The sequence below is a fragment of the Propithecus coquereli genome, unplaced genomic scaffold (assembly GCF_000956105.1).
Source record: "Propithecus coquereli isolate 6110/MARCELLA unplaced genomic scaffold, Pcoq_1.0 Scaffold243, whole genome shotgun sequence".
Lineage (NCBI taxonomy): Eukaryota > Metazoa > Chordata > Mammalia > Primates > Indriidae > Propithecus > Propithecus coquereli.
In genome coordinates this window covers 3,851,872-3,878,477 of record NW_012147986.1, presented here as the reverse complement: position 1 = coordinate 3,878,477, position 26,606 = coordinate 3,851,872, and the positions used below count along the sequence as shown (strand labels likewise).

At 44.9% G+C, this 26,606-nt stretch overlaps 1 protein-coding gene across 1 annotated transcript in view; it reads left to right on the top strand.

The window, feature by feature from the left end:
* The window catches only part of ANTXR1 (anthrax toxin receptor 1), a 275,920-nt gene extending 250,281 nt beyond the window's left edge, over window positions 1-25,639 (top strand). Inside the window, exons 19-20 of the mRNA XM_012646428.1 lie at window positions 17,218-17,343; window positions 25,272-25,639. Of these exons, the coding sequence (XP_012501882.1) occupies window positions 17,218-17,343; window positions 25,272-25,639 (494 nt within the window). The remainder of the gene's footprint in view (window positions 1-17,217; window positions 17,344-25,271) is intronic.
* The last annotated feature ends 967 nt before the right edge of the window (window positions 25,640-26,606 follow it).

The window sequence follows — 26,606 nt, the reverse complement described above, 5'->3', positions numbered from 1 at the left end:
GGCAAGGCATGAAATTTAATTATGGTAATAGTTATTAACATAAATGTACTATTAGCCTGAAGAATGCAAAAGAAAATTACAAATGACAAGCTGGGAGAGGAAAGTGAAGAAGAGATATAAAGGAAGGAGAAGAGAAGTAAATATCCTCATGAAACAAAACATGGTAGGTATTAAGAGATACTATCTATAATTGATAGCACAAGAAATAAAGAGGTGACCATAATATTTAAAGTTACAAATACAGTTAATTAGGGAACTAAAAATAGTGCTAGAACCATAGTAGGAGAGTATAACTGAGTTAAATCTTCATCTATTATAACAAGGAGCCATTAAATAATGTCCGAATTTAATAAATCAAGAAATAATGATAAAAAGATATTATTTACCAATAAAAATAATCACCAACGGAACTAAAAACAGAAATAGAAGCTCTGGTAAAAGATGACAGATTGAAAACCTATGTAAGCCTCCACTACCTCCTGAAATCCCACTAAAGACACAGTAAAGGAGTTTGTAAGGCATAAACTCATAAATAAGGCTGGGCGCCAGTGGCTCATGCCTGTAATCCTAGCAGTCTGGGAGGCCAACACAGGAGGATCCCTTGAGCTCAGGAGTTCAAGATCAGCCTGAGCCGAGAGTGAGATCCCATCTCTACTAAAAACAGGAAAATTAGCCTGGCGTGGTGGTATGCGCCTATGGTCCCAGCTACCCGGGAGGCTGAGGCAAGAGCATCACTTGAGCCCAGGAGTTTGAGGTTGCTGTGAGCTAGGCTAATCCTACAGCACTCTAGCCCTGGCGACAGAGTGAGACTCTGTCTCAAAAAAAAAAAAAAAAAACTCATAAAGAAAAAGAAATGAAAATGTTCTAAAATTGATTGCAGTGATGGGTGCACAACTCTGAATACACTAACAGCCACTGAACTGTACACTTTCAATGGTTCAATTGTATGATACGTGAATTATATCTCAGTAACTCTGTTTCGAGAAAAGAAAAAGAGAATGTGAGATGAGAAAATAGCAAGAAAATTTCAGAAGTTGGACCGCAGGTGGACAGTTGTTAATTATTACCTTAGGAATTCCCCTTCAAAAAAAAAAACCCGAATTCCAAGCCCACAGTGAAGAAAGCCTTGATGAAACATCGTTTACACCTTGGATGACACAAAAGATTTAGGAAACCAGAGTCATCTGGAAGTGGGAGTGAGAGAGGGGAAAAGATAGGAGGCTGACAAATTAAAGTTAAGCTTTGGATGCCCTCCTCCAAGCCACACAACTGGGCAGCTGCCAATGGTGCTTTTGTTGTCACCGTAATAGAAACACAGAATGCTGAGCCGACCAAAATGTGCATGACACTATACAGGAAGGATGTGGGATGGGACATGCGTATTTGCTACGGTGGGGTACAGGGCGAGTGATAGGGAAGTTAAAGCCTCATCTTTCTTTTTAATGGAAAGTCAACAATAAATGCCTAAAACTGAGTAATCAAGAAATAGCATTGCAAGCAAATTACTTAGCAATGTGGAAGAACATATCACACTAATTGAAAGTGATTGCCTCCGGAAAGTGAGAGAACGGTGGGAGGTAGGAGGGCGGTGGTCAGGAGACTGCGATTTGGGAGGTATTTACTGCCCCCCTCCTTTTCTAACTGCTTTCTTGAGATATAACTTATGGGCCATAAAGTTCACTCATTTAAGGTGGATCGTGCAAGGGGCTTTAATGTAGTCACGGAGTTCTTCAACCATCACCACAATCTAGTTTTAGATCATTTACATCTCCCAAAAACAAACCCGGCACTGCTGGATTTTTTTTGTTTTTTTTTTTTTTTTTGAGACAGAGTCTCACTCTGTTGCCCGGGCTAGAGTGCCGTGGAGTCAGCTCACAGCAACCTCAAACTCCTGGGCTCAAGCGATCCTCCTGCCTCAGCCTCCCAAGTAGCTGGGACTACAGGCATGTGCCACCATGCCCGGCTAATTTTTTTTTATATATATATTTTTTTTAGTTGTCCAGCTAATTTCTTTCTATTTTTAGTAGAGACGGGGGTCTCGCTCTTGCTCAGGCTGGTCTCGAACTCCTGAGCTCAAACGATCCGCCCGTCTCGGCCTCCCAGAGTGCTAGGATTACAGGCGTGAGCCACCGCGCCCGGCCACTGCTGTTTTAATAACAAGCCTTGAGGCCGGGCACAGTGGTTCACCCCTGTAATCCCAGCAATCTGGGAAGCCAAGGCAGGAGGATCACTTGAGCTCAGGAGTTTGAGATTGCAGTGAGCTATGATGACACCACGGCACTCTAGTCTGGACAACAGAGTGAGACCCTGTCTCAAAAAAAAAAATACATATATATATGTGTATATATGCATATACACATACATATATATAACAATTTCTTAAACACAAACTTAATGGAAAGTAGGGGGATTAAATTTGTGGCAAGGGCTGGCAAAAGCCCTTTGGAAGTCTGAAGTGCTCTGTAGATCTGAGGAATTGTCATTCCAGCATGGCAGGAGAATTGGGTGAGAAGAGACTGCACAAGGTCAGCAACTTGGGGACTGGGTGTGGCCGCATAACACCTGCTGGAGGAGTGGCCACTAACTGGAAGATGGGGCTGCCCCCACAACAATAGCACTTTTTGGAGATCTGTGGGGCGCAGGACCTCATGAGTCAGTCTTTGGGGAAGATAAGGTGGAGAGCCAACCCTCAGGACATGAGCATGGCAGGGCATGTCCAGGACCAGAGACCAAGGCCAGGACTTGTGAGGCTGAAAGGTGAGTGTCAATGATCCAGGTAAAAAGAGAACCTTGGCAGCTGTCATCTCAGCCAGAACCATCTCCCCCCAAATAGCAGGTTCCACTTTTCTTGGGATCAGGTCCTTTTTATATTTTACATTTTCCTTCACTTTTCAGAAAAATGACTCCAAGTGGGACTGCCTTTTTTTTTTAATGCCGAGGCACGGCACTGGCCACATCAGCGCACTCTTCTCGCCTCTGCCTCAAGCTCTGTTTCTCATCTGGCTGCTGAGAGCAGTGGCTGTTACTCTGCCAGCAAAATGTCTCTGGGAAGAAAGGAATGGAAAATGTGAGAAAATTTCCTTCCAAAATCCCAAAGAATCCTCGCTCAGCATAACCAGTGAGAATTAACTGCACTATGAACCACACTAGAAAAAAAAAGAAAAACAGGATCATAATTCCTCGGTGCCCGAGGGCATCCAAATTCATAGCAAGACCTCTCTTTGTGGACCCCAAAGGTTGCCACGTGGTGGGAGGGCTTCCCAATGTGACTGAAGCACTGAATCTCATGGGGGAGGACCCTTGCTGGAGGATCCTGGCCACCTGGAATCTAAATGAGGCATCAAAGACTTGGACTTGAGGCTGGAGGTGGAAAGAGTGTTCTCAACCTTCAAACACTGACCAAGCCTGCCCAGTCATGACAGTCTCTTGCTTGTCCCTAGTGTAGCCCCTGCCACCACCTGTTCCCAGGCTGTCAGAGGAACCCACCAGGGGTAAAACACATATGTCCTGGCAAAGCTTGTCACATTGTTTTTTTAACCAGGACAACTGCCTGAGAGCTCTGTTATGAGAATGGGACAGAGGACAGACAAGTTCCGATTAGGAGGAAAGGAAAACACAACAAGAGACCTTACAAGGAGGGCAGCAGTGATAAGGAGATGGGGTCCTGGCTTTGGGTAAAGCTAAGTAGAGGAAACAGCAAGAAGGGAAATGGAGCATATGTGATACGATGCAATAAATAAGTGATAGGAAAAATAAAAGATAAGAAAACAATGCAGTGATTGACAGCTCATTTTTCCTTTATTTCATGTCATTCATTGATGCCATGTTACTTGAAAATAAGAAAATTTATACACCATGCAAATATGCAACTGAAGTACTGAGGACAATTTTCATAACATTCTTTGTACTTAAATATGCCCAAGTCAGCCTCTTCTTCTGAATGGAACCTTGAATTATAAATTTCTCTCTCTGTCCTCTTAAGGCAAGGAAGATACATGGTGCAAAAGTTTTGGAATCAGCCACTTCTGGGCTGATTCCTGAACATGCCATTCATTGACCGTGTGACCTTAGGAAAGTTACTCCACCTCTAGCTGTTTCAGTCTCTCAATCTGACGCACGGTAGTAGTAATAAGAGGTAACACTTTACTGATCATTTTCTATGTACGAATATCCTAAGGCCTCTAATGTATCAACTCTTTTCATCTTCATGAGAGACTTTTCATATATATTGTTATGGGTTGAATTGTGTTTCCAAAAAATGTATATGTTGAAGTCCTAACCCCCAGCACACCAGAATGTGATCTTATTTGAAAATAGGATTGTTGCAGAAATAATAAAGTAATTTAAGATGACATTCTACTGGAGTAGGATGGGCCCCTAATTCAACGTAACAGGTTTCCTTACAAAAAAAGGAAATTTGGACACAGAGACACACATACAGGGAGCACACCATATGAAGACTGGAGTTATGTTGCCAGAAACTAAGGAACTCCCAGAAGCTAGGAGAGAGGCCTGGAACAGATCCTTCCCTAGTGCCTTCAGAGGGAGCATGACCCTGCCAACACCTTGATCTTGGACTTCTAGCCCACAGAACTAAGACAATAAACTTCTACTGTGTAGCCTCTCAGTTTGTGGCACTTTGTTATGGCAGCCATAGCAAACATATCTATTCATGCACCACATAACAATATTTCAGTCAACGATAAATCACATATACGATGGTTGTCCCATGAAATAAATAGTACCATATTTTTACTGTATCTTTTCTATGTTTAGATACACAAATACTTATACAACTGCCTACTGTATTCAGTACAGTAACATGTGCTGTGCAGATTTGTAGCCTAGGAACAATAGGCTGTACCATATAACCTAGGTGTGTAGTAGGCTGTACCATCTAGGTTTGTGTATGTATTCTCTATCATGTGCACACAATGATGAAATCACATACCCATACATTTCTCAGAATGCATCTCCGTTGTTAAGTGACCCATGACTATATATGTAGTCAATCCTCTGTATCCACAGTTCCACATTTACAGATTCAACCAACCACTAATCAAAAATATTCAGGACAAAATACAACAATAAAAATTAATACAAATTTGAAAAATACAGTATAACAACTATTTACATGTCATTTGCATTGTATTAAGTAATATACCGGAGACCAGGCAAGGTGACACATACCTGTAGTCCCAGCAACTCGGAAGGCTGAAGTGAGAGGATCCCTTGAGCTCAAGAGTTCAAGACTGGCATGAGCAACATAGCAATATCCTTTCTCTATAATAAATAATAATAAAGTATACAGAATGCATAGGTTATACACAAATACTATACCCTTTTATACAAGGGACTTGATCATTGATGGATTTGGGTATCCACAAGGGGTCCTGTAGTTAATCCCCAGATACCAAGGGACAACTGTATATACACACACTGTTGTTTGTTATATTTTCATTTTACATATGAGAAAACCAAAACACAAGAGCTTAAGGTCACACAGTAAGTAGATGAGCTGAGAATTAAACCCACTCGAAACCTTTACCTTAACCCCTACATTGCCACAGTGGTAGTACTTAACTTCATAGGATTGTCATAAGGACCAAGTGAAATAATTCATGTACAATGTTTAGCCATGTGACTAGCACATATTAAATTTAGCTTGACAAGTTTAGCTACTATAATTTATTATGATGTTCTATATCCAGATGTATACATTTATTCCTCATCACAAATTCTTCCATTGAGTTATCATCCCCATATTATCGATAAAGAAACTAAGAGTCAGAATTATTGATGGGACTGGGATTTCAAAACCAGTTTTTGTCCAAAGAACTGTCTTGCTCCAAAATCTGAACTAAACCACCCCTATTTTTTATTTATTAATCTCCATCTAGTTCTATTCCAGAAAAGAATTTCAATAAGCTTTTGTTGAAAAAATTCCAGCCAAGTTCACTGACTAGATTACGGCAATTGTTTTGGAGGATTATGGTGAGAGACAGGTGAGGAGACTCCACCCCTGAGATGAATGGGTCTGGCAGGGCTGGAAGCTGCTTGGATCTCTGCAGGCCTGAGTACTAGTTTACATGGATTATAGCAGAACCAGGCCTGGCCCAGGATCCTACCAGAGGATATAAATTAAAGCCCATTATGCCACTAACAATAAACTACTAGCATTGAGTCAGAGAAAAATCTCTCCATTAAACAGGGCTTGATGAAATTCTAACAAAAATTCTTACACAAAAGACCCAAAAGGCACAAGCAGTAAAGAAAAGATTAACAAAACTGGCTCTATTAGAAATTTTAAAATACTTTTAAGCAGAAGAAACTGTAACAAAGAGAAAAGTCAAGTCCCACCTAGGAGTTGCACTTGCAATGAGTATAACCAACAAAGAACTGGTATCCAGAAAACATCTTTAAAACTCCTGGAACTCAGTAAAAACAAGAAAAACAGCCAATCAGGAAAAACTGGGCCCAGACATTGAGGCCTCCACTGGAACTATTTAATATAACATCACAGGAGGGAGTGCATGTCACATTCTGTTACCCAAGAAATATGGCCAACCTTTCAAATGAGCAATCTGCTCCGACATGTACACTACATACCCTAAGGAAGCTCCTAAGTGTGCTCCAGGAGACGCAAACCAGAATGTTCTCTGCTGCATTCGTTGTAATAGTAAAAAATAAAAACCACCTAGCTGGATAAACAAATAGTGGCATATTTATAAAAATGAATTAGAGCTAGTGGTATCAATGTGAATAAATCTCATAAACATAATATTGAGTAAAAAAAAACAAGTTATAGAAATATACATGTGACATTTATATCATTTACAGTATATAATGTTTACAAACATGCAAAACAATGATATGTATTGTTTAGAGCTAAAAGCGTATGTAATAGATCTATTAATATGAATACATGCAGAGCAGGATGAACACCAACCTCAAACTAGGGAGGCAGGCAGGTAATGGGGTGGGAAGGGGGCACAGGAAGTTTCAACTGCATTGTTTTCTAATTTCTTAAGCTAGACGGTAGGTGCATGGGTATCCCTTACATTATTCTCTAAACTTTTAATAAGTCTGAAGTTTTTCATAATAAAAAAATAATGGAAAAACTTTTCTGATGGAAATTCTAGGGCCAGAGGCACAGTGGATTCGTGGGAAAAGAAGGTTACATAGGCAGTAAGCAGCAATTTTAACTGCACCAGGGCTGTCGGCCCTGCTAGGAACCTGGAGCTAAAGAGGGGGATGAAAACTTTAAGACCCATTTCTGCCCCCAGATGGCTCATGCTCTAACTGGAGAAGAATAGAAGCAGCAGCAACACCAGGCAGGAGTGAAGCAACAGCAGTGAGGCCACATCAGTATGTAGCAGTCAGCTCCCAACCACCGGCCCACGGGCCCAGAGCCTGCTGGGACATTTGGCCACGGAGAAGTGAACACAACTGGCCCCTGAGCTGCAAGCCTCTCGGAGCCATCTGACTCCCTGACCCCTCCCCATCCACATCCCCATATCTTTTATGGTAGGTTAAATTTTATTTAATTTTTTATTTTTAATTATGACACATTTCAAGCATATGGAAAGGTACAGATAACACTGTAGTTGACATCCACGGACACTGTAGACTTAACAGATGTTAACAGTATTTGCATTTTTGTTTCAGATATCTTTCGTAATCTATCAACATAGAGGAAGCGAAATCCTCACACCCTGACCCCATCTGTTCCTCTTCCTTCCCACTCCAGAGGGAACCACTGCCCTCTCTCCCAGGCTTACTTTTGGATCAATAAACATAGAATATTGTTTTGCGTTTGTAACGTACATAAATCAATGTCTTTCGAACTTTTTTACCACACCCAATCTAAGGAAAACATTTTATACTTTGCTTCATAAACATGCACAAACACGCATACACACATGTGTACATATGTATACATATGTGCCTGTATGGGTGAGCACAAATGTAATTTGAAACAAAATTCTCATGAAATAACACTTACTGTTAACTACTTGCACTACATTCTGATATTTTTCTTTTTATTCTATTAATAATTTTATTTTGTAATGCTGGTAATAACCCTCTAAATTGATTTCACAACCTACAGATAGGTCATAATCAACAGTTTGAACAAAAAATAGTATCCCACTATAATCGCATTTCACAGCTTCTTTTTTACTCCTAATATTTCAAGAGTTATCCATTTGGACACCAGGAGATCTAGTTCGTTTATTTTAGCATATGCATGATATTCAGTACTTGTACATATTCTCCTATTTTCTGATAATTAGGTTGAATCCATATTTTCACTATTCCAAAGTGTCCTACAGTGAATTTCCTTGCACATAAATACAAAAGTTTCTCTAGGATACATACCTGGAAATTAAATTACTTGAGTCAAAGCTTGTACCTCTTTAACAGTACTAGATACTGTTAAATCTTCCTAGAAATCGAGGTATGAATTTACATTGCTACCAGCACTATTAAAAATTTTTATTTCCCCACATCCTAACCATCATTTAGGGTTATTAGACTTTAAATTTTTGTCAATCTGATAGTGTGAAATGATGTCTTTTTTTATTTTTTATTCCCCTCATTACTAAGTAAGCTTCTTTTCATGTGCCGATCACCCATTCAATCTTCTGTTCCTTGAGTTGCCAATTAGATTGCCTATATTCTTATTATTAATTTTCAAGAGTTTCAATATATTCTGCACACTGATTTTTATTAGCTATATATGTTGCTAATATCTTCTCCTTTTCATGTAATCAAATTTGTCAAACTCTTCTCTAAATTTTTGCCTATTTTGTCCTGTTTAAAAACATTTTCCATACCCTGAAGTTATAAAGATTTTTCTATATTCTCTTCTTAACATTTTAAAATGTTACATTCTACACTTAAATTTTAATCCAGCTAGAATTGTGTTTGTGTATGTATGTGTGAATGTGCCTGCATGTGTGTCTGCAGCAAAGTAGGGATCCTATTTTATTTTTTTCATAGTTTATTGTCAAAGACCAATTTATTAAATAGTCTTTTTCCCCCCTACTGCTTTGTAAGGCTACCTTTGTCTTAAACCAAATTCTTAACATACCTAAGTGTGTTTCTACATGCTCAGTTCTGTTCTATTGGTAGATTTCTCCATCCCTATGCCAATATCATGCTGTTTAAATTACTATAGCTTTATGTAAGTTTTTGAAATCTGGTAAGGCATACCTCTCATCATCATTATTATGATTATTTAAGATTTTTTGAACATTTTATACTGTTTCCTCTTTTATGTGAATTTTTTTTATCTATTTTGTCAAGTCCTGTGAAAAGCTCTCTTGGGAATTTTTATCGGAATTGAATTAACTTTAATTTGGACAAAAATTGGCATATTTCATATCAAACCTTTCCATGAATACGGTATTTCATCTCCAACTACTTCACCTTGTTTTATGTCTTTCAAAAACTATTTTCATTTTTTCCATAAAGATCTTATATTTATTTCTAGAAGTTTATAGTTTTTTATTTTCTTTTTATTGATTCATAATAGATGTGCATAGTCATAGTTTTTGTTGTTGTTGTTATTGTAAATGTATTTTAACTAAATTTTCTAAATTTTGTTACTGATTATTTTGTATGTTGGTCTTGTTTCCAGCAACCTTGCTAAACTCTCTTATTATTTCTAATATTTTCGCTACAGATTCTCATAGATGTTCCATCTTTACCATCATATAATCTCAAATAATGACTGTTTTCCCTTTTTCTTTCCAAATTTTTCTTCTTTTTTCTACAAGTATAACAATCCCAACCCAGCTCACAGATACTAACAAGAGAGTGGACTCTGCTGTCTCTATAGCAATACTGGAGAGGAGGAAGAAAACCAACCCTGAGTCATTACACTGATGATGGCTGATCATGAGGCATGTTCAGTACCCAAGTTCCCCAGCTTGTATACTTAAATGTACACACTATACAATATTTTTAAAACTTCCTTCTTCCATATCATGACTCCACTAAATTCTCCAGTCATTATCTCCCATTGAATGATTTTATGGGGCTGCTCACCCAAGAAGCCTACTTGTCCAGTATTCTCAATTCCTTCCACTATGAGGTCATTATAATATTAAGATTATTTTGGTGTCCTAGGTAACTAAATTTGATGTCTGCATTGTCTTTCCCTCATGATAATCCTAATGCTAGCTACAAGGCTATATAAACCATACTAAGCTATATTTTACAAGGCTATATAAACCATACTAAATTCAGTGGATTGAAATATGCAAGAACAAGATGTGAGCATTCTGTTTTCTCTTTCCAAGGGCTATATTTTCGAGTTTTTTGTACTTTGAGATGTTTTGGGGGGGTTGGAATGTCGTTGAGCTGTTAGTGCTTTCTTTTTTGTTTTATTTTGTTGGCAACCTGTATTCCTCAGCTCTAATCTACTTATTTCTAAAATCTGAACATGAACACAGATATGTTTCATGGTCAGTGTTACTCCCATTCCTTTTCATAATGTGTTATTCTTTCATTGTGGCTTTTATTTTTTTCTTTTTATCGCTAATCATTTAAACACTTCTACCCTTTATGGTCTCTTTCAGATTGTTCTCTGTGATCTCAAGTTTGAGGTTGCTGACCCTCCCGCTTGGTGTATCTGCAAACTCTTGTTCATGGTGGATCTCCCCACCAGGTGTTTTGTAATTTTTTACTGAAAGCTCATCTTCAACTGAGCTTGATTTTTCAATGGAAATCTCTTATGAGCAGAGTGATTTTCTATCTGCCAGCATGTATCCTAGAAGTAACAAAACCAGAACCACTCTTTAAGTGCATTTCTTAATTTATAATGTCCACAACTCACAGACAGTATAAATTCAGTCTTCAAAACCTCTCAAAGTACAAGCTTGGAATTTCACTTTCTCACAAAAAACTTTTTTTTTTTTTCAACCAGAGCCCATGCACACGCAAACTTTCTTAGCATCTTCCTGATTGAATGAATGGGTTTTGTTTTTTTTTTCCCAGTCTCCCTTTCACTGAGAGTTCAGTCCTGCAGTCATCCAAGTTTTTTTCCTTCTTGTTTAGGCCCCTGCATGACACCGGACCCCATCCCCTAACTCTCATCTCTGCATGGGTCTTCCATCAGCCTAATAACAGCACAGACAGACACACTCACACCCAGGGCCTGCTGTAGCCCTGCTCACCACTTCCAGCTATGTTTTTCCATTCCCTCTTCATTTCCAGCAACTGGACTAATTTAGTTTCCTTTTATCCCTCTTTTCTGTGTGATTGTAGTAGGAGAGTTCCACTCTCCTACTGAGACTGCTCCTCCTGAGTCCCATTTTCCTCCGCAGAGGCCCTCAAAACCAATCAAGGCCTTAAAACTTCTGATAGAAGCCAGAATCAGATGCCTGTGGAGTCTAGGGTAAACCCTGCCTGCACAAAGTATTTCCAGAATTTGGCCAGAATCTTTTCGGGAAGAAGGAACTGGGCTTGTCTGATTATTGACTGGACAATCTCTGCTTAACAACTACCTTTCTGTTCTTATGCTGGAATGGAATCAGAATGCTTCTTCCCTGCCAATTCCAGGGGATGAGATCATCTTTTCAAGATCCTTGGAGAGAGATTAAGTCAGGAGTCTTTTACAAAAGAATTGCATGTAGCATGAGAAACTTGAAGAAATTTAGCAGTAGATCCTCTCCTTAAGTAAAAAAAAAAACCCAATGTGGTTTTGTTGTTGTTCTTTTGGGAAGAAAGCTTCCCAGGTTTTTGCTTTTGTTTTTGTTTTTAAATAAAAATAGCAACGAGCCAGGGAGATCGGCCCTTTATGGAAGGAACATATACCTTCATGGATAAGCTAAAGGGTCACAGCTGAACACACTGACAGTGTTGAAAATTGGCTCTTTAAAATAGGACTGGTGTGCAAAGTCAAAAGGAAAGTCAGCAAGTATCTCAGGAAAGGAAAGTCATGGAAAACAGAGAGCAGGTTTTAAAGTCCATGGGAAAGACATACACCTTACAAACATTCCAAGTGATGACTTTCTTCTATGTAGATAGAAATGTTTAAAGGCCAGCAGGCACCATGACTATGTACTCAGGCTTGAGAATAATCAGCCCAAGGCTAAGTGTGCAGAAATCTCCTCAGTAGAATTCCTGACCTTTGTCTACATCCATACCACCCTGAACACACCCAATCTTGTCTAATCTCGGAAGCTAAGCAGGGTTAGGCCTGGTTAGTACTTGGATGGGAGAGTTCCTCGCTTTGGATTTACTGACATCTTTCCTCCATGATATATTTCCTTTGCTCCTTTTTTCAAAGCTCAATGCCCTTCTTAGAGTCAGAACTTGCTTCAAGGAAAAGTTTGGGTAGTCTGTCATCCACACTTTAGTGTGAATTTAACCCAATATATTATCCACCCAGAGATGTTGACTCTTGAAGAATATAATATCAGTGAAATAAAGATTTGCCTAAAATTACATGGTGCAGAGCAAGACCCATCAAGTCCAAATTCCAAGTTCTTTCCTCAGTACAAGTGGGATGAGCCTCTTCTCTGGGCTGTGAGGTCCAGGCAGGCCTATGATCTCATGCCTTCTCTGCCTACGATCATAGCCACTCTGAGCAGGCAGTAATGATGAACATGCCCAGGTTCTATTTCTGCCGCCTCAGCCTCTGAATTCACATCTCCTATCAGTCAGATCTGTCCACTGAGGTCATAAAAAAAACTAGAAACTATGAGAAAGTTCACTTATTTCCTCTTAAGGAGTTCTACCTTATGATGAAGCGTCTTTAGGGAGCCTCATGGCTATTCCTTGCTATCACTTAGGGATCTTTCAGCATCCCAGAGAAACCATGAAAAGAAATTTTTCTGAAACAATTCTAGTCACATCAGTCCAAAGCCCAATGTACTAAACACTTTCAATGGTGTTAATCTCACTAAGAGCCTCATCTATAAAGTTTCTTGAACACCATCCACAATTTCTGCTGATGGATGGGTCTGTGGGCAAATGTTTGTAACATGTGACCCCACACCCTGGCCAGAGCTAACTGAAACACAAGTGGAGACCTGGCCCAGGAGAAACCAATCCATTGGCTGGGCTGAGCCCATTAGATTCTCCCACTCAAAAGAGAATCTTAGAGGATAAGATGGAGTTAGGCACTGGATCTGTAATTCCAGGCCATGCCAGAGCTGGGCCATGCTGAGCTGGGCCAAATGCAAGATGCAGACAGATGCCCACAGACCCGGGAAGGTGGGCTGCACTCGCAGCCTGAGTTCAGACAGAGCCAGCACGCAAATCACCTGAGGCTCTGTGTGCTTCACCCTGCACCCAGGCACCAGAGCGGGACAGAGGTGGTATGGAAGAGAAATCCTGAGGGACAAGCAGCTACCCCAAGACCCCACAGTTATGATGCACTTCGTGTTGAGTGCTGCCACAGAAGTGGTTGTGAGGGTGGAGAGAATGAACAAATGCATGAAGGGTGGCTGCATGGTGGGAACAATTAGGAACCAGGTAAGGTGGGGTCTTAGTCCATTTGGGCTGTTACCACAAAATACCTTAGACTGGGGGGGGGGGTAATTTATAAACAACAGAAATTTACTGCTCACATTTCTGGAAGCTGGGAAGTCCCAGATCCAGGCAGCAGCAGATTGGGTGTCTGGTGAGGGCTCGCTCTTTACTTCAAAGATGGCGCCTTGTTGCTGTATTCTCAAATGGCAGAAGGGGCAAAGCAGCTCCCTCCAACCTCATGTATGCGGACTCTGATCCCCATTCATGAGGGCTCTGCTTCCCAAAGGCCTCACCTCTTAACACTATCACTTTGGATGTGGTTCCAACATACAAATTTGGGGGAACACCAACAGTCAGGCTGTAGCACATGGGAAAGGCCACCTGGCTGTTACCTCACCTTCCATTTTTTTCCAGACTTTTCTGATCTCCCTCCTTATAACAGCTTTTTCTAAACTTCTCCCTCCTCTTGCCCATTCTCTTTCAGGGGGAGATCTGCCTCCTCTATCAGCGAAAAGATCAATTACTGAAGCAGAGTTCGGCTTGTGCCCCTCACTCTGCTAAGTCCTTGTTTCACCACCCAGACACCCTTTCCTTCTATCTGTGACAAAGGAAACATGCCTCCCCCTCTACAAAGCTAAGTCTTCCACATATTGTGCCACTCCTGAGGCCTTAGACCCCTGGGATCCCTCCATCCATCATCTACTCTCTCTTCTGTGTCTTCAGTCTCTCTGACTCTGACAGCCCCTTACTCTCCATCTGCAAATGTGCTCCAGAGTCTCTAATACTAAATCTCCTTCCTCAACCCCAGTATTCACTCTGGCTTCTGCCCTGTTTCTCTCATTCTCTTCATCTCCATAGACAAACCTTTTGGAGGCGTAGTCTAACACTTTCTCAAGTCTCATTCATCCCTCAACTCGCTGTGCCCATCATATTGAGAATACTGTGGGAATTGCTTTGGGGAAACAAGGGCAGGTCTCAGTTATAAAATCTGATGCTCTAGTTCCAAGTCTCCTCTTGAAACAACCAGCATTGCTGACCATGACCTCTCTGTTCGTCCAAACAGAACACAGACAGCACACACAAGCTGGTTGCTTTGCCCAAACCAGCCCACACCTCTATAAATAGTCCGTTTACTAACAAGGAATGGTGCCATATACTGGAGCCAGTGACAGAGAGAAGAGCTATGAGAACCAGAGAGAGCAAGCTATGTGGGGAGGACCTGCAGTGGAGGGTAAGAGTTGGGGAAATACACACCCTAACCCACTCTCCTGCTTCCCAACAACCTCCTGCAGCACCCCGCATTGGCTTGGACCCAGCTAGAGTCCAAAAGGCAAGAGAGCCCGCTGCTGACGGTCCTGAGAGTTGCTCCTCCAGGGGCACAGAACATGGGGAGGAGAGCTGGGGGTGCTGGATCTGGAAGCAAATGGAAGGACCCAACACTCCCTGCTCCTCCTCTCTGCTCTTCTCACTTGGTTGCTGTCACCCCGACACTCATCCTCCTCCCCTTCAGACTCTTGCCCACGTTTCTAACCTTCATTAACAGCAGCCACCTCTGACTTCTTCATTTCCTTTACAGTCTTGCTAGTCACATCCCAAACCTTGCAGTGGGAACATCTCCTGGGAGCTTGTTAGAAACGCAGAATCTCAGGCCCTTCCCAGACCCACTGGATAAGAATCTACATTTTAATAAGATCCCCAGGTGGCCCATGTACACATTAAAATTTAGAAGTGCTAGTGTATGGTATACTTTACAACTATTCCTCCTTTCAATGTAACATTGTAAGTGTTAACATGTGCCAGACTTAGAGACTTCATATTAAAACAGAAAGAAGTAAACTAGTAGGGACCTGTGAAATTCTCCACTACCCCCGTGATTCATTGCTTTGGACTTTGTCTTGAAGGACGTGGCCTTAAGGAGGGTGGTGTGCTTGTAGACTTGACTTTGTGCCTTCTTGTAGTTTTAAGAAAACCTTACCTGTTCCCTCAATCCTTCTTGCCTACACCCTTGGAGGCTCATGAAAGGAACCTAGATTATCCTTTTTCTATTTAAAAAAGGAAGACAATTTTGGGTATTCAAAATGAGAAGCCCATCATCTGAAAATGCTTCAGTTGATATTTGCCATATAGAAATATGACACTCAGTTCAATCTTATCAGAATTTGTATCTCTCTGAGCCTCAGTTTCCTCATCTTTAAAATGGGGAAATGATAGTAACTCCCTTATAAGTTTCTGTAAGGATTAAACGTGGCAAAATACGTAACATATGCCCTTCAAATGGACAGTGTTCAAATATTCATTGAATGGAAAAAGGAAGGTATTTACCTTATCTGGGCTTCAGTTTACTCAAAGGTAAAATGAAGACTTCAGTGCCAAGTTCAGCATATGTTGGTTCCCACAGCTCACACACAGCTCACACACACACACGTACAATCACATGGAACTCTGCTGTCACCTGCCGTCGCCCACCCGGTTTCCTGCTATCTGGAATCCCTCCCCAGCGCAGCCACCGCCGTCCAGGCCCCACCCACCCTCCTTCCACACCAGCCCCAGCGATCTTTTTTTTTGAGACAGAGTCTCACTGTGTTGCCCGCCCGGACTAGAGTGCCGTGGCATCATCCTAGCTCACAGCAACCTCAAACTCCTGGGCTCAAGTGATCCTTCTGCCTCAGCCTCCCGAGTAGCTGGGACTACAGGCATGCGCCACCATGCCCGGCTAATTTCTCTCTATATTTTTAGTTGTCCAATTAATTTATTTCTATTTTTAGTAGAGACAGGGTCTCACTCTTGCTCAGGCTGGTCTCGAACTCCTGAGCTCAAACAATCCGCCCGCCTCGGCCTCCCAGAGTGCTAGGATTACAGGCGTGAGCCACCGCACCCAGCTCCCAGCGATCTTTCTAAATACAAGCCTGATCGTTTCCTGCCTGCTCGAAACCCTCACACTGCAGCAGGGCCAGACTCTACGTCCCCGAACGCACTGTGCGGTTTTCTTCCTCCAAGCCTTCTGCACACTACGTCTCCCCTATGGGAAAGTCTCTTCTCCCAGTAACTGCGTCCTATTTGTCCAGACTCAGGCCTCCTCCAGCTCTGCCTGAAGCCTTCCGCCCGGTGCCCCTCCTCTGAGCACAGCAGGGGACGCGAACCTCTGACATCACTCCGTCCGTCTCCCTTTACACCGCAAGGGCTCCTCTGATTCTGCGGTTTCGGTGTCCGCTACCCCAAAGCGTGCAGCACGGGCGGTGCTTACGAATGGGGCTGCAGGAGAACGTGAGGACTGCTGCTCCCTCCTCCCCTCCACACCCCTCCCGCCCGCATCAGTGGCATCCACAGGGTCCCCGGCGCTCTCAAGAGACGCGAGTTCCACCAGAAGGACCCCATCACCTCCTGTTCCCAGTGGCAAACCTGGGCACCAAGACATTTTAGGTCTCATGCTCGGAGTTTGCAACCGCAGAGCCGTGCACAGAAGCCGCGGGCCGATCCTGCCAGACGCCGCTGCTCTGTCACGGCAGCCCTCGGACGTCCGCACCCTCGGCCCGGGCTCCGGGTCCAGCGCTGGCCGGGCCTGTGCCGGGAGGCTCCGGGGCGATGCCCAGGCTCCTCCCTGCGGATCTCACACGCATTTTCCTTCCCTTCCTTCAAAGCAGAAAAACAACTGTCCTTTCCAAGAGGCAGGAATGTAGTGTGAAGGGGGGTTGTTTGCCCAGAAATAAAGATCCAGATTCCCTTTCCCCGCAGGCAGCACCTCCGCGCGCCCCGCGGGGAGTGAGTGTGACCGAGATGCCCTGCAGGTGCCAGCATCGCAGTGTCCCGGCAGCGAATGGGCAGGGACGGGGACATTAACAGAGGGGGATGCGAGTGAAAGTGAGCTCTGTGCACAGCGTCGCTGCCTGCAGGAAGAGGCTACAGCCCTCTCCTCTCCATCAGCCTCCCCTCTAACAGGTCCGGTCTATGCAAATGCTGTAACACCCGCATATAATTCACATTTATGTAGGGAAAGCCCGCCCCGGCCAGGCACTGCGCAAGAGGATTAGAGGGGGGTGGAGAGAGGCTCCAAATACAAGGCCTGACCAGGATGGATAGGCAAGCAGGAAGGGCATTTCAGCTGAGGGAACGGCATGTGCAAAGGCATAGAAGCCTTATTTACCACAATGCGTGTCTGCAGGAAAGACGGATCAGCCCCGCTGACGTGGACTTCTGCTCCTGACATTGGTTAGGGCCAATTGTGACTGATGATCCACTTTGAAATCAGCCCTGCCGAGGCTCCACGTGGCTTTGGAGCCTGGGTGGGTGAGGTCATCTTCCTTGCCCAGCCAGGTAAACAAACCACAGAGCAAGGCCAAACCGGCGAGCGGGTCAGAGCAAGGAGAGGAAAGGCAGCCTGAGAACCACGCTCTCTCCTTCGAAGTCCAAGGAGAAGACCTGGTCCTTCGAACCCACGTGCGCCTTCACTGTTGGTGTTGGAAAACCCTGAAATCCACACTAGTGGGAAAGATATTAATAGCTACAGAGAAAGGTGGGAGGAACTGCTCAAACATTTGTCAGCTATTTTTCCACCTCCCAACCCTTGACTGATTTGACCGATTGATCAAAGTTCCCTGCGAGATGAAATATGCCCAGCCAAGAGAACTCAGTGGTCATTTGGCAGCTGTGGTGGGAAGGTTCTAAAATGGCTCCCAATGACCCCCACTTCCTGGCATTGATGCCCCCGCGTGGGACCTAGGGACCTGCTTTTAATCAAGAGAATATAGTAAAATAGTGGTTAGGGTGTAAAAGACAGACTGCCATCTTGCTCACTCTGCCGAAGCCAGCTGCCTGGTGTGAGCTGCCCTGCAGAGCGGCCCACATGGCTACGAGCTTACTCTCGTCAACATGCAGTGGGTGCACATGGAAGTGGATCCTGCCCAGCCGAGCCTAGAGATGACCGCAGTCCTGGTTGAGACCTTGAGCACAGCTTGCGAAACCCTGAGCCAGAGGACTCAGCCAAGCCATTCCATATTCCACAGAAACTGTGAGATAAATGTTGCTGTCTTGCGCCACTAAGTTTGGGGTCATTTGTTATAGAGCAATAGATGACTAATACACTTTCCACTCGGGCCTTCGGCTGCAATGGAGATCACGTGTGCCTGCACCAATGCCCGTGCCTCATGGAATCAGAAATGTCTCCTCAAAGATTGTTGAGGAGTCAACAATCTTTCCCCCAACCCTCGCTGTTAATTCGCATGTCTCCTGGCTAGGTAAGCACGAGGTTTTCAGGTTGTTCAACTTGAGAATTGCCTTATTTTGTGTGTGCAGAAGTGCCGGGTGAAGGAGAAATTTATACATGACACCAAACTCTTTCATACATAGACAGACACTTATCATGTTTCTTTGGAGGAAATATTTCTTCTCATAAGAGTCAATAGACCTATTGCAAAAGTTCAGAGAATAGACACCCACAGTCCTAGGCTGGGGTAATACTCACCACATCGAACAACAGATCTGGTAATAGTCAACATATTTAACAACATATTTACAACAGCTGACTAAAATGGACTCAGGCTAAAAAATCCTCCCCCAGGGAAGCCCTGAGGAGGAGTGTGCCAGAATTCTGAGATGCTTGTCAAGGCTTTCCCTCCCTGAGATTTCTTGACAGGCAGGCTCTGGAAAAGGGCAGAGCTGTGTACTAAAGGAGAGCCCAACCCCTTGTCCCAAACCTGGCAACATGGACAGGATGCTCTTCACCCAAGATCAAAGCAGGAAAAGACACGGTGGGCTCCAAAGAGGAACTCATCAGGAAGGAAGGAGGAAGGAGCTTTTGAGTTTGTTTTTGGAGGGGTGGGAGATGGTAATCTGGACTTGGTTGAAGAAGCCTGGGGCTGTGGAGGAGCCCCGGCCTTCCTGTCCCCAAGTGACATGGCGCTCTGGACCCTCCGGACCCTCCCATCCTGGCACAGTGTGAAGCTCTGCAGGCCAGTGACTAAGCCAGTGACTGTGACCTCAGAGAGCTGAAATTTAAGAGCCCAGAGTGGGACTTTATGAGCTCAGTTCTGAGCATAGTGCTTAAGGTGACATACCCAAATTAAAATGTCCAGTGCGTTTAAAAGTCTTAAAAATATGAGAGTTCAAAACTGAAGGTAGAGATTTTGTTTTACGGTGGTAAAATACATATAACATAAAATTTACCATTTAAGCCAGGCATTGTGGCACATGCCAGTAGTCCCAGCTACTCGGGGGGCTGAGGCGAGAGGATCGCTTAAGCCCAGGAGTTCAAAACCAGCCTGGGCGATATAGTAAGACTCCAGAGAACTTCTCTCAAAAAAAATTGCTATTTTAATCATTTTTAAGCGTGCAGTTCAGTCATGCTAAGTACATTCACATTATTATGTAACCATCACCACCATCCATCTCCAGAACTCTTTTCATCTTGCAAAACTGAAACTCTGTACCCATTAAGCAACAACTCCCCATTCTCCATCCCTCCAGCCCCTGGTAACCTCGGTTCTACTTTAGTCTTTATGAATTTGCTATTCCAGGTACCTCATACAAGTGGAATCATACAGTATTTGTCCTTTTGTGTCTAACTTATTTCACTTAGCATAATGCCTGCAAGGCTCATCCATGTTGTAGCATATGTCAGAACTTCATTGCTTTTTAAGGCTGAATAATATTCCATTGTATGTATGTACCACCTTTTGTTCATCCATGCACCTGTTAATAGACATTTGGGTTGTTTCCACCTGTTGGCTACTGTGAATAATGCTGCTATGAATATGGGTATATACAAATATCGGTTCAAGTCCCTGCTTTCAATTCTTTTGGGTATAGACCTAGAAGCAGAATTGGTGGATCATATGGTAATTCTATGTGTAAATTTTTGAGGAACTGCCATACTGTCTTTCATAGCAGCTGAACCATTTTACATTCCCACCAACAGTGCAAAAGGGCTCCAATTTCTCCACATCCTCATAAACACTTGTTGTTTGGTTTTGTTTTTTTAATAATAGCCGTCCTAATGACTGTGAAATGGTATCTCATTGTGGTTTTTATTTGCATTTCCTTAGTGATTAGGAATTGTTTAGTATTGTTTCATGTGCTTATTGGCCATTTGTATAAAAGATACGGATTTTTGAGTTATCAGCAGATAGAAGCTAATTAAAGTCATTAGCCACTGTTGCTTTCCCACCCACTATTTATCTTCTCTTTCTTTCTTATTAACACCCCCCAGTTTTGTTCTGGTCTGCACTGTGCCCAGCTAAATTATTCATTTCCTATGACACTCTCATAGCTAGGGTAGGCATGGGACCTTGTTCTGGAATGGGAGTGGAAGGCACTGAGGAGACTCCTGAGATAGCCTTTAAAAAATGTAACATGTTCAGTTGACAGTCTTCTTTTGTTTTCTGTCCTTTGCCCCTCCCCTTCTTTCTGCTTGGAATGTAGGTGTGATGCCCGAGGATGTGGCCGCCATTTTGTGCTGTAAGGAAAAGAGCCACCCACTAAGCATAGCAAAGCAGACCTACAGAAGGACACTAGTCAGCCCTGTACCAATGGCTCACCCTAAAACTCCCTGTTAGGGGAGAAAGAGTAACCCTTTGTTTGTATTGGCCACTATTTGCTGGGTTTCTATTACATGTAGCCAAACACAATCCTAGCGGACTTACAATAGAAGTGGATCCACTCAGGATGAATGTACAGAGTAGGAAGAGAAAAGAACAAAGAAGAGTACCCTGGGAAATACTGAGAGATAACAACAGGCAGAACAGGAGTCACTCACAGCAAGGATTGACTAGGAGTGTCTAAGGTGAATGTGGAAAACATGAGATTATAGAATCAAATAAATGAAGAACATTCAAGGAGAGAGTGTCAAAGTGTCTCCCTTACTGCAGAGACACCCAGTAAGGGAGCTACTAGAAAGCATGAATTCAACAACAAAAAAAAAAGAAGAGGAGACAGGGAATCTCGTAACAAGGAGAGTGCAGCATGTGCAAAGCAGGTATTTTTTTAAATGAGAAGCACTTGAAACACTGACAATAGAAGCCAGAAGAGAGGCAGAGAGCATAATACTAACTGTCTCCTTCTTTTGCTTAATAATAGAATCCCCTGGCTCAGCTCTTACCAACTACAGTCTACATTCCCCAGCCTCCATACAGTTAGGTTTGGTCTTGTGACTTGCTTTGAGCCAATGATATCTCAGCAAAAGTTACGTGCGAAGTTTCTGGGTTATTTCCTTAAAGACACCTACTGTGGACACATTCTCTCCCTTCCCCATTGGCTGGGAAATTGCAGCAACTACTTTGGATCCTCAAATTTAAAACGGATGAATTGTACTGTAGCAAAATAATACCTTAATTTAAAAATAATTAAAAAGAAATAGTGATTCTTCTTTTATAAGAATATTAAGGAAAGGAAAGAGTGGTGGTCATTTTTCAAGACCTAGTTGATAAAATAAAAAGGTGACAACCTTATATGAATCCCCAAATTTTTCAGGGCTTAGAAATGAACAAGTCTGAGAACCACTGTGTTAGGTATCTATAGCTGTGTAATAAACTATTCCCAAATTTAGCTGTTGAAAATAATAGGCATTAATTTTTTCACAGTTCGTGTGAGTCAGGAATCTGGACTGGTGTGGCTGGGTCATCTGGCTCAGGAGGTCTCTGATAAGGCTGCAAACAACATGTCAGCTGGGACTGTGGTCTCATCTGAAGGCTCACCTGAGGGTTCACTCCAAGCTCATTCACATGTTGTTGGCAGGATTCAGTTCTTTACAGGCTGCCGAACTGGGGAACTCAGTTCCTTGTCTATGGTTCTCTCCATGGTAGCCAGCTTCCAGCAGAGTGAGCAAGTCAAAAAGCAAGAGAAGGCAAGTGAGATGGAAGCAAGAGTCTCTTCAGAGGCTGCCTATACAGCCATCATCCAGAATATCAGAGAGTCAGCTTTGGCAGGGTGGCAAGCCTTCCCCACTGTGAGACGAGAAGGGGAAATGCTGGGAGCCATCACACCTACCCATGTAGATAAGTTGATGGGAAGCTAAGGGATGGTGGATTGCTGGCTTCCATTTTCTCCCCAAATTAGGGTAACCACCCAGAATTGAGGGCAGGTGGTGGGGTAGGAGATTTGAGGGGAATGGAGAGCTTTCAGAGTTGTTATGGGCTGAACATGGTAGCTCACGCCTGTAATCCCAGCACTTTGGGAGGCCAAGGTGGGATAGTCGCTTGAAGCCAGGAGTTGGAGATCCAGTCTGGCCAACATAGTGAGACCCCACCTCTACAAAAAAAATGTTTTTTAATTAGCTGGGTGCAGTGACATGAGCCTGCACTTCCAGCTACTCGGGAGGCTGAGGCGGGAGAATCACTTGAGGCCAGGGGTTGGAGATTATAGTGAGCTATGATCACACCACTGCATTCCAGCTTGGGCGACAGAGACAGACACTATCTCTAAAACAATAAAAATAAATAAAAATAGAGAGTAATGCTCTAAAAAAAAAAAGTGTCTTGGGGGGAGGGGGAGCAAGGGCAACATACGTAACCTAAACATCTGTACCCCCATAATATGCTGAAATAAAAAAAAAAATTAAAAAAAAAAAGTGTGATGCTCTAGCTGGGACCTGAGCCTGTAGAGTTTTTCAAACTATGCATAAACTGCACTTCACGGCGCCAAGCACTTTATGTCCATTACGAGTTGATACTTAAACCCACCCCACAGTCATATTTGCCTTTTTCTGGGAAAACCATCTTGAAGGAAGCAAATGCCCAAATTTTACCCCTGAAGGGAGCTGTGAAGCCACCAGGAACCTGAACATAGATGTTCTGGACAGACATGAGCTCCACCTGATCTGGTGGAGGGAAGGAGCTGGACTAGACTCTTGACATTCTACATGCACAGATGATACCAAAATGTGCTGACAGTAGCTGCAGCTCTGCGGGGCCCAGCCTGCAAGGCCAGGGAGCAGGGCTACCGCTGAGAGTGGGGCTGCTGTCCCTCTCTGGAATTGGATAAACAACCCCATTGTCAAGTGTCATAGGCCATGGCACACCCCAGCACGGGAAATGAGAGAATCTGAGTCCTGGGCTGTAGTAAAAAGTCATTTCTTCTCTCTGGACCTGGGGACAAAGTGAAGTCTGCCCCAAAGGTGAACTCAAGTCTCCACCCTCTCTCCCATTTGGGACCCTTGGTAGAGAGGGTTGACAGAGCACTTTCTCTGGGGAGAGATGATGGAAGTTACAACTCTGTGAGGGGTGGAGGGTGCCCCCAAACATGATCCTGTGCCCTCAGAGACACCTCATCTGGTAGGTGGACACTCTGCATCTCTCTGCCCTTCACTTGTCCAAGCTTCCAGGACAGTCCTAATAAAAATCTCAGCCTAATCTCAACTACATTGCAGGGCCTTAAGAGAAAAGCTTACCCATCTCTCTGCATGGAAGAGCAGAAGGGAGAGCAGTGTCCCTTTTCCCAGGCAGGGGAAATCACGTGCTGACGTTACTCAAAGGCCAGAGCCCAGGACCACAGGAGACCAGTTCTAAGACAGCCGCTGAGTGCGGCTGGAGAGTTGCACGCTGGGGTGGTGGGAGGCAAGGGCATGGGCAGGGCCAGGTGAAGTTGACTGGAATGTGGGTTTGTAACAGCAGGCGACAAGAGTCACACACGCCAGTCAAGCACAGGCATTTGGGGCTTGGTGTGGCCGGTGCTCCCCACCCCATCCCCCAGCCCAGCTCCTTTCAGGACAGCTCTCCAGCCAGACCACAGACCAGCCGCCAGTGCAGACTCGCCAGAGACATGACCACCTGAGAGATTGCACATCCTGCCTTCCCTCCACCAGGGCCATCGCTCCAGGAGCAAGAAGCAGGCATGAAGTGGGACCTAGCGTTCCAAAGCTGCCTTGACACCAAGGAATTCAGAATGGCTTTGCTAAAAATAAAAAATAAAAAACAGAATGGCTTTGAATAACAAACTTCCAATTCAATGCAAAATCCCACCCACCTGGGACCCTCATCTTAGCTGAGCGTTTGTCACACGCAGCCCAGGCAGGACTCTGAAGCAGACAGCACCTTACCTTAGAGACGCCAACATTCTTTGCTGGTCCCTAATGGGCTATGGACTGGGAAACATCCCAGGCGCGCTGACCTCAACTGTGTTCCTTGTGCCAAAAAGGGGTAGAAGCCAAAAAGAAAAGAGGCAGAAGAGGATAATTTTTAAGGAGAAAGATATTCACAGATAGTTCACTTTCTGGCTTTCAAGCCCTGAGCTATAAAGCCTTGGGAAGTTGCAATTTGCAATCGAATGTCAGACACAATCTTCTGGCTGGGGATGCAGTGGTGTCAGCTTCCCGAATTCTCTTCTCAAAATCCGCTCCACGGGGATTTAAGTGATGGGCATGAGATGGGCTTTATCACCAAAAAGCAGGAAGGAGCAAGGGTGTGAGCCGCGCATAACTTGTAGGAGGGCTTTTTGGGGTAAATCCAGCACCTAATTCCACACGCCCACCTAGGGCAGTGGTCTACCCGCCAGGAAGCCTCTTCCTAGCTGCTCCTCCTCACACGGGAAGCCAGGACTCTCCCAGGCGACAGCCCTGTCCTGGCTCCACTTATGGAGGCAGAAAGAGAAGCCACAGAAACCTTAAAGGGAAGAAAGGGAAACTGAGCTCTCGGAGTGGGTGTGGACGCCTGTGGGGGAGGCCGGTGGCCCAGGCTCGCAGGCGACAGTTTCTCTCTGTGCCCTGAGCACTCCAGGCAATGAGCGGAGCAGTCGGAGAGGAGGGGTCTGGTCCAGAGGAATGCCCTGCTGGCCCTGCCATTGTGGCCTTATTGTGGCCCCAGAGAGAGACCGCTTGGTCCCCGTGACCACGGCCCCTGTGTGCCTGAGATGCCCCCTTGTGACCACAGCGCGCCCCGCAGCTTCACCGTCCCAGTCCCGCTTATCCCAGCCACACCCCGGGTGCGGCAGACTAAAAGATGTCGCAAGGCTGGAGCCATCTGACCGCTCCTTCCAAAGGCAGCTCTGGGGCGACTGCGGCGTCTTCCGCGTGGGCTCGGGCGTCTGGGTCCGGGGCTCCAGCACAGGCGGGGGTGGTGGCCAGCTGGGAGGAGCTGCGGGGGCACCACTGCCCTCCCCACCCGAAGGGACGCCCGGGGCAGCTGTGCCCCAGGGCCTAGAAAAGTGCCTGAAGGCCAGCGGCCGCTACTAAGGGAGGCGAGACCCACGAAGGGGAGAGATCGGCGGGAGGGCAGAAGGGGCCAGCCCGGCCGCCCCGGCAGAGCGTCCGCTGGGTCCTGCTCTAGCCGGCACTGGGTGGACGCTGCACACTCCACGCACCCAGCCTCCCGGGGCCATTCGCGCCCCACTTTTGCAGCATGGTGCGACTGCCCCGCAGAGAAAGAAAGAAATACAAAGAAGGATAAAGGGCTGCCCGCGAGGCCCGCGGGACCTCGCCGCGTGTGCGCTGACTGCCGGTGAGGCGCCGCCCCCTTGTGGCCGCTGCCCGTCGCCGCAGCTGCTGGGACGCGGGGCACCAGCCCGTAAATAATAAGGTCGCCGCTCTGTCCATGTGGCCCTCTGCTCCCAGCGGTCACACCCACCGGTGGATGCGGGCGGTTCACAATTACACCACAAAATAGCTTTTTTCTGGTTCGGCCAACCAGTTACAGTTGTTTAAAAAGACGCAGGGAGTCTGGGCCCGTCTGTGATGGTCACCATTTCCTCTTGCCCAGGTGCGAGGTGACCTCTCTCGCCCCGTTGCTTTCCCTGTCTCCGCAGTGCTCCCAGACCTGAGCTCCAGCGCTCCCCTGCGGAAGGCCAGGCGCAGCGTCCTGCCGCTCCACGCCCTGCGAGCCGGGCCGGCCCCGCTGTCTCGGGCCCCTTGGCGTGAGAGCTCGTCAGCCCCTCACGCGAACGGCCCCCGGGGGTGTTACGCACCCCAGTCCCCCAAGGCTCTCAAATTAGACTCTCAAACTAAAGCCCTGCCATAGTTACAAGACGGTTTTGTTGCAGATTTTTGAGCTATTGGTTCTCTCAGATATTATCACTATTGACAGAGAAAGTGTTGACTGGATATAAAGGAAAAAAGCAGAGAATGAGAACATCTAACTCCCAGCCCTGGTGTTCACCCACCAGCTCTGTGACCCTGGGGGCCTCTCTGAGCTTCACTGAGCTTC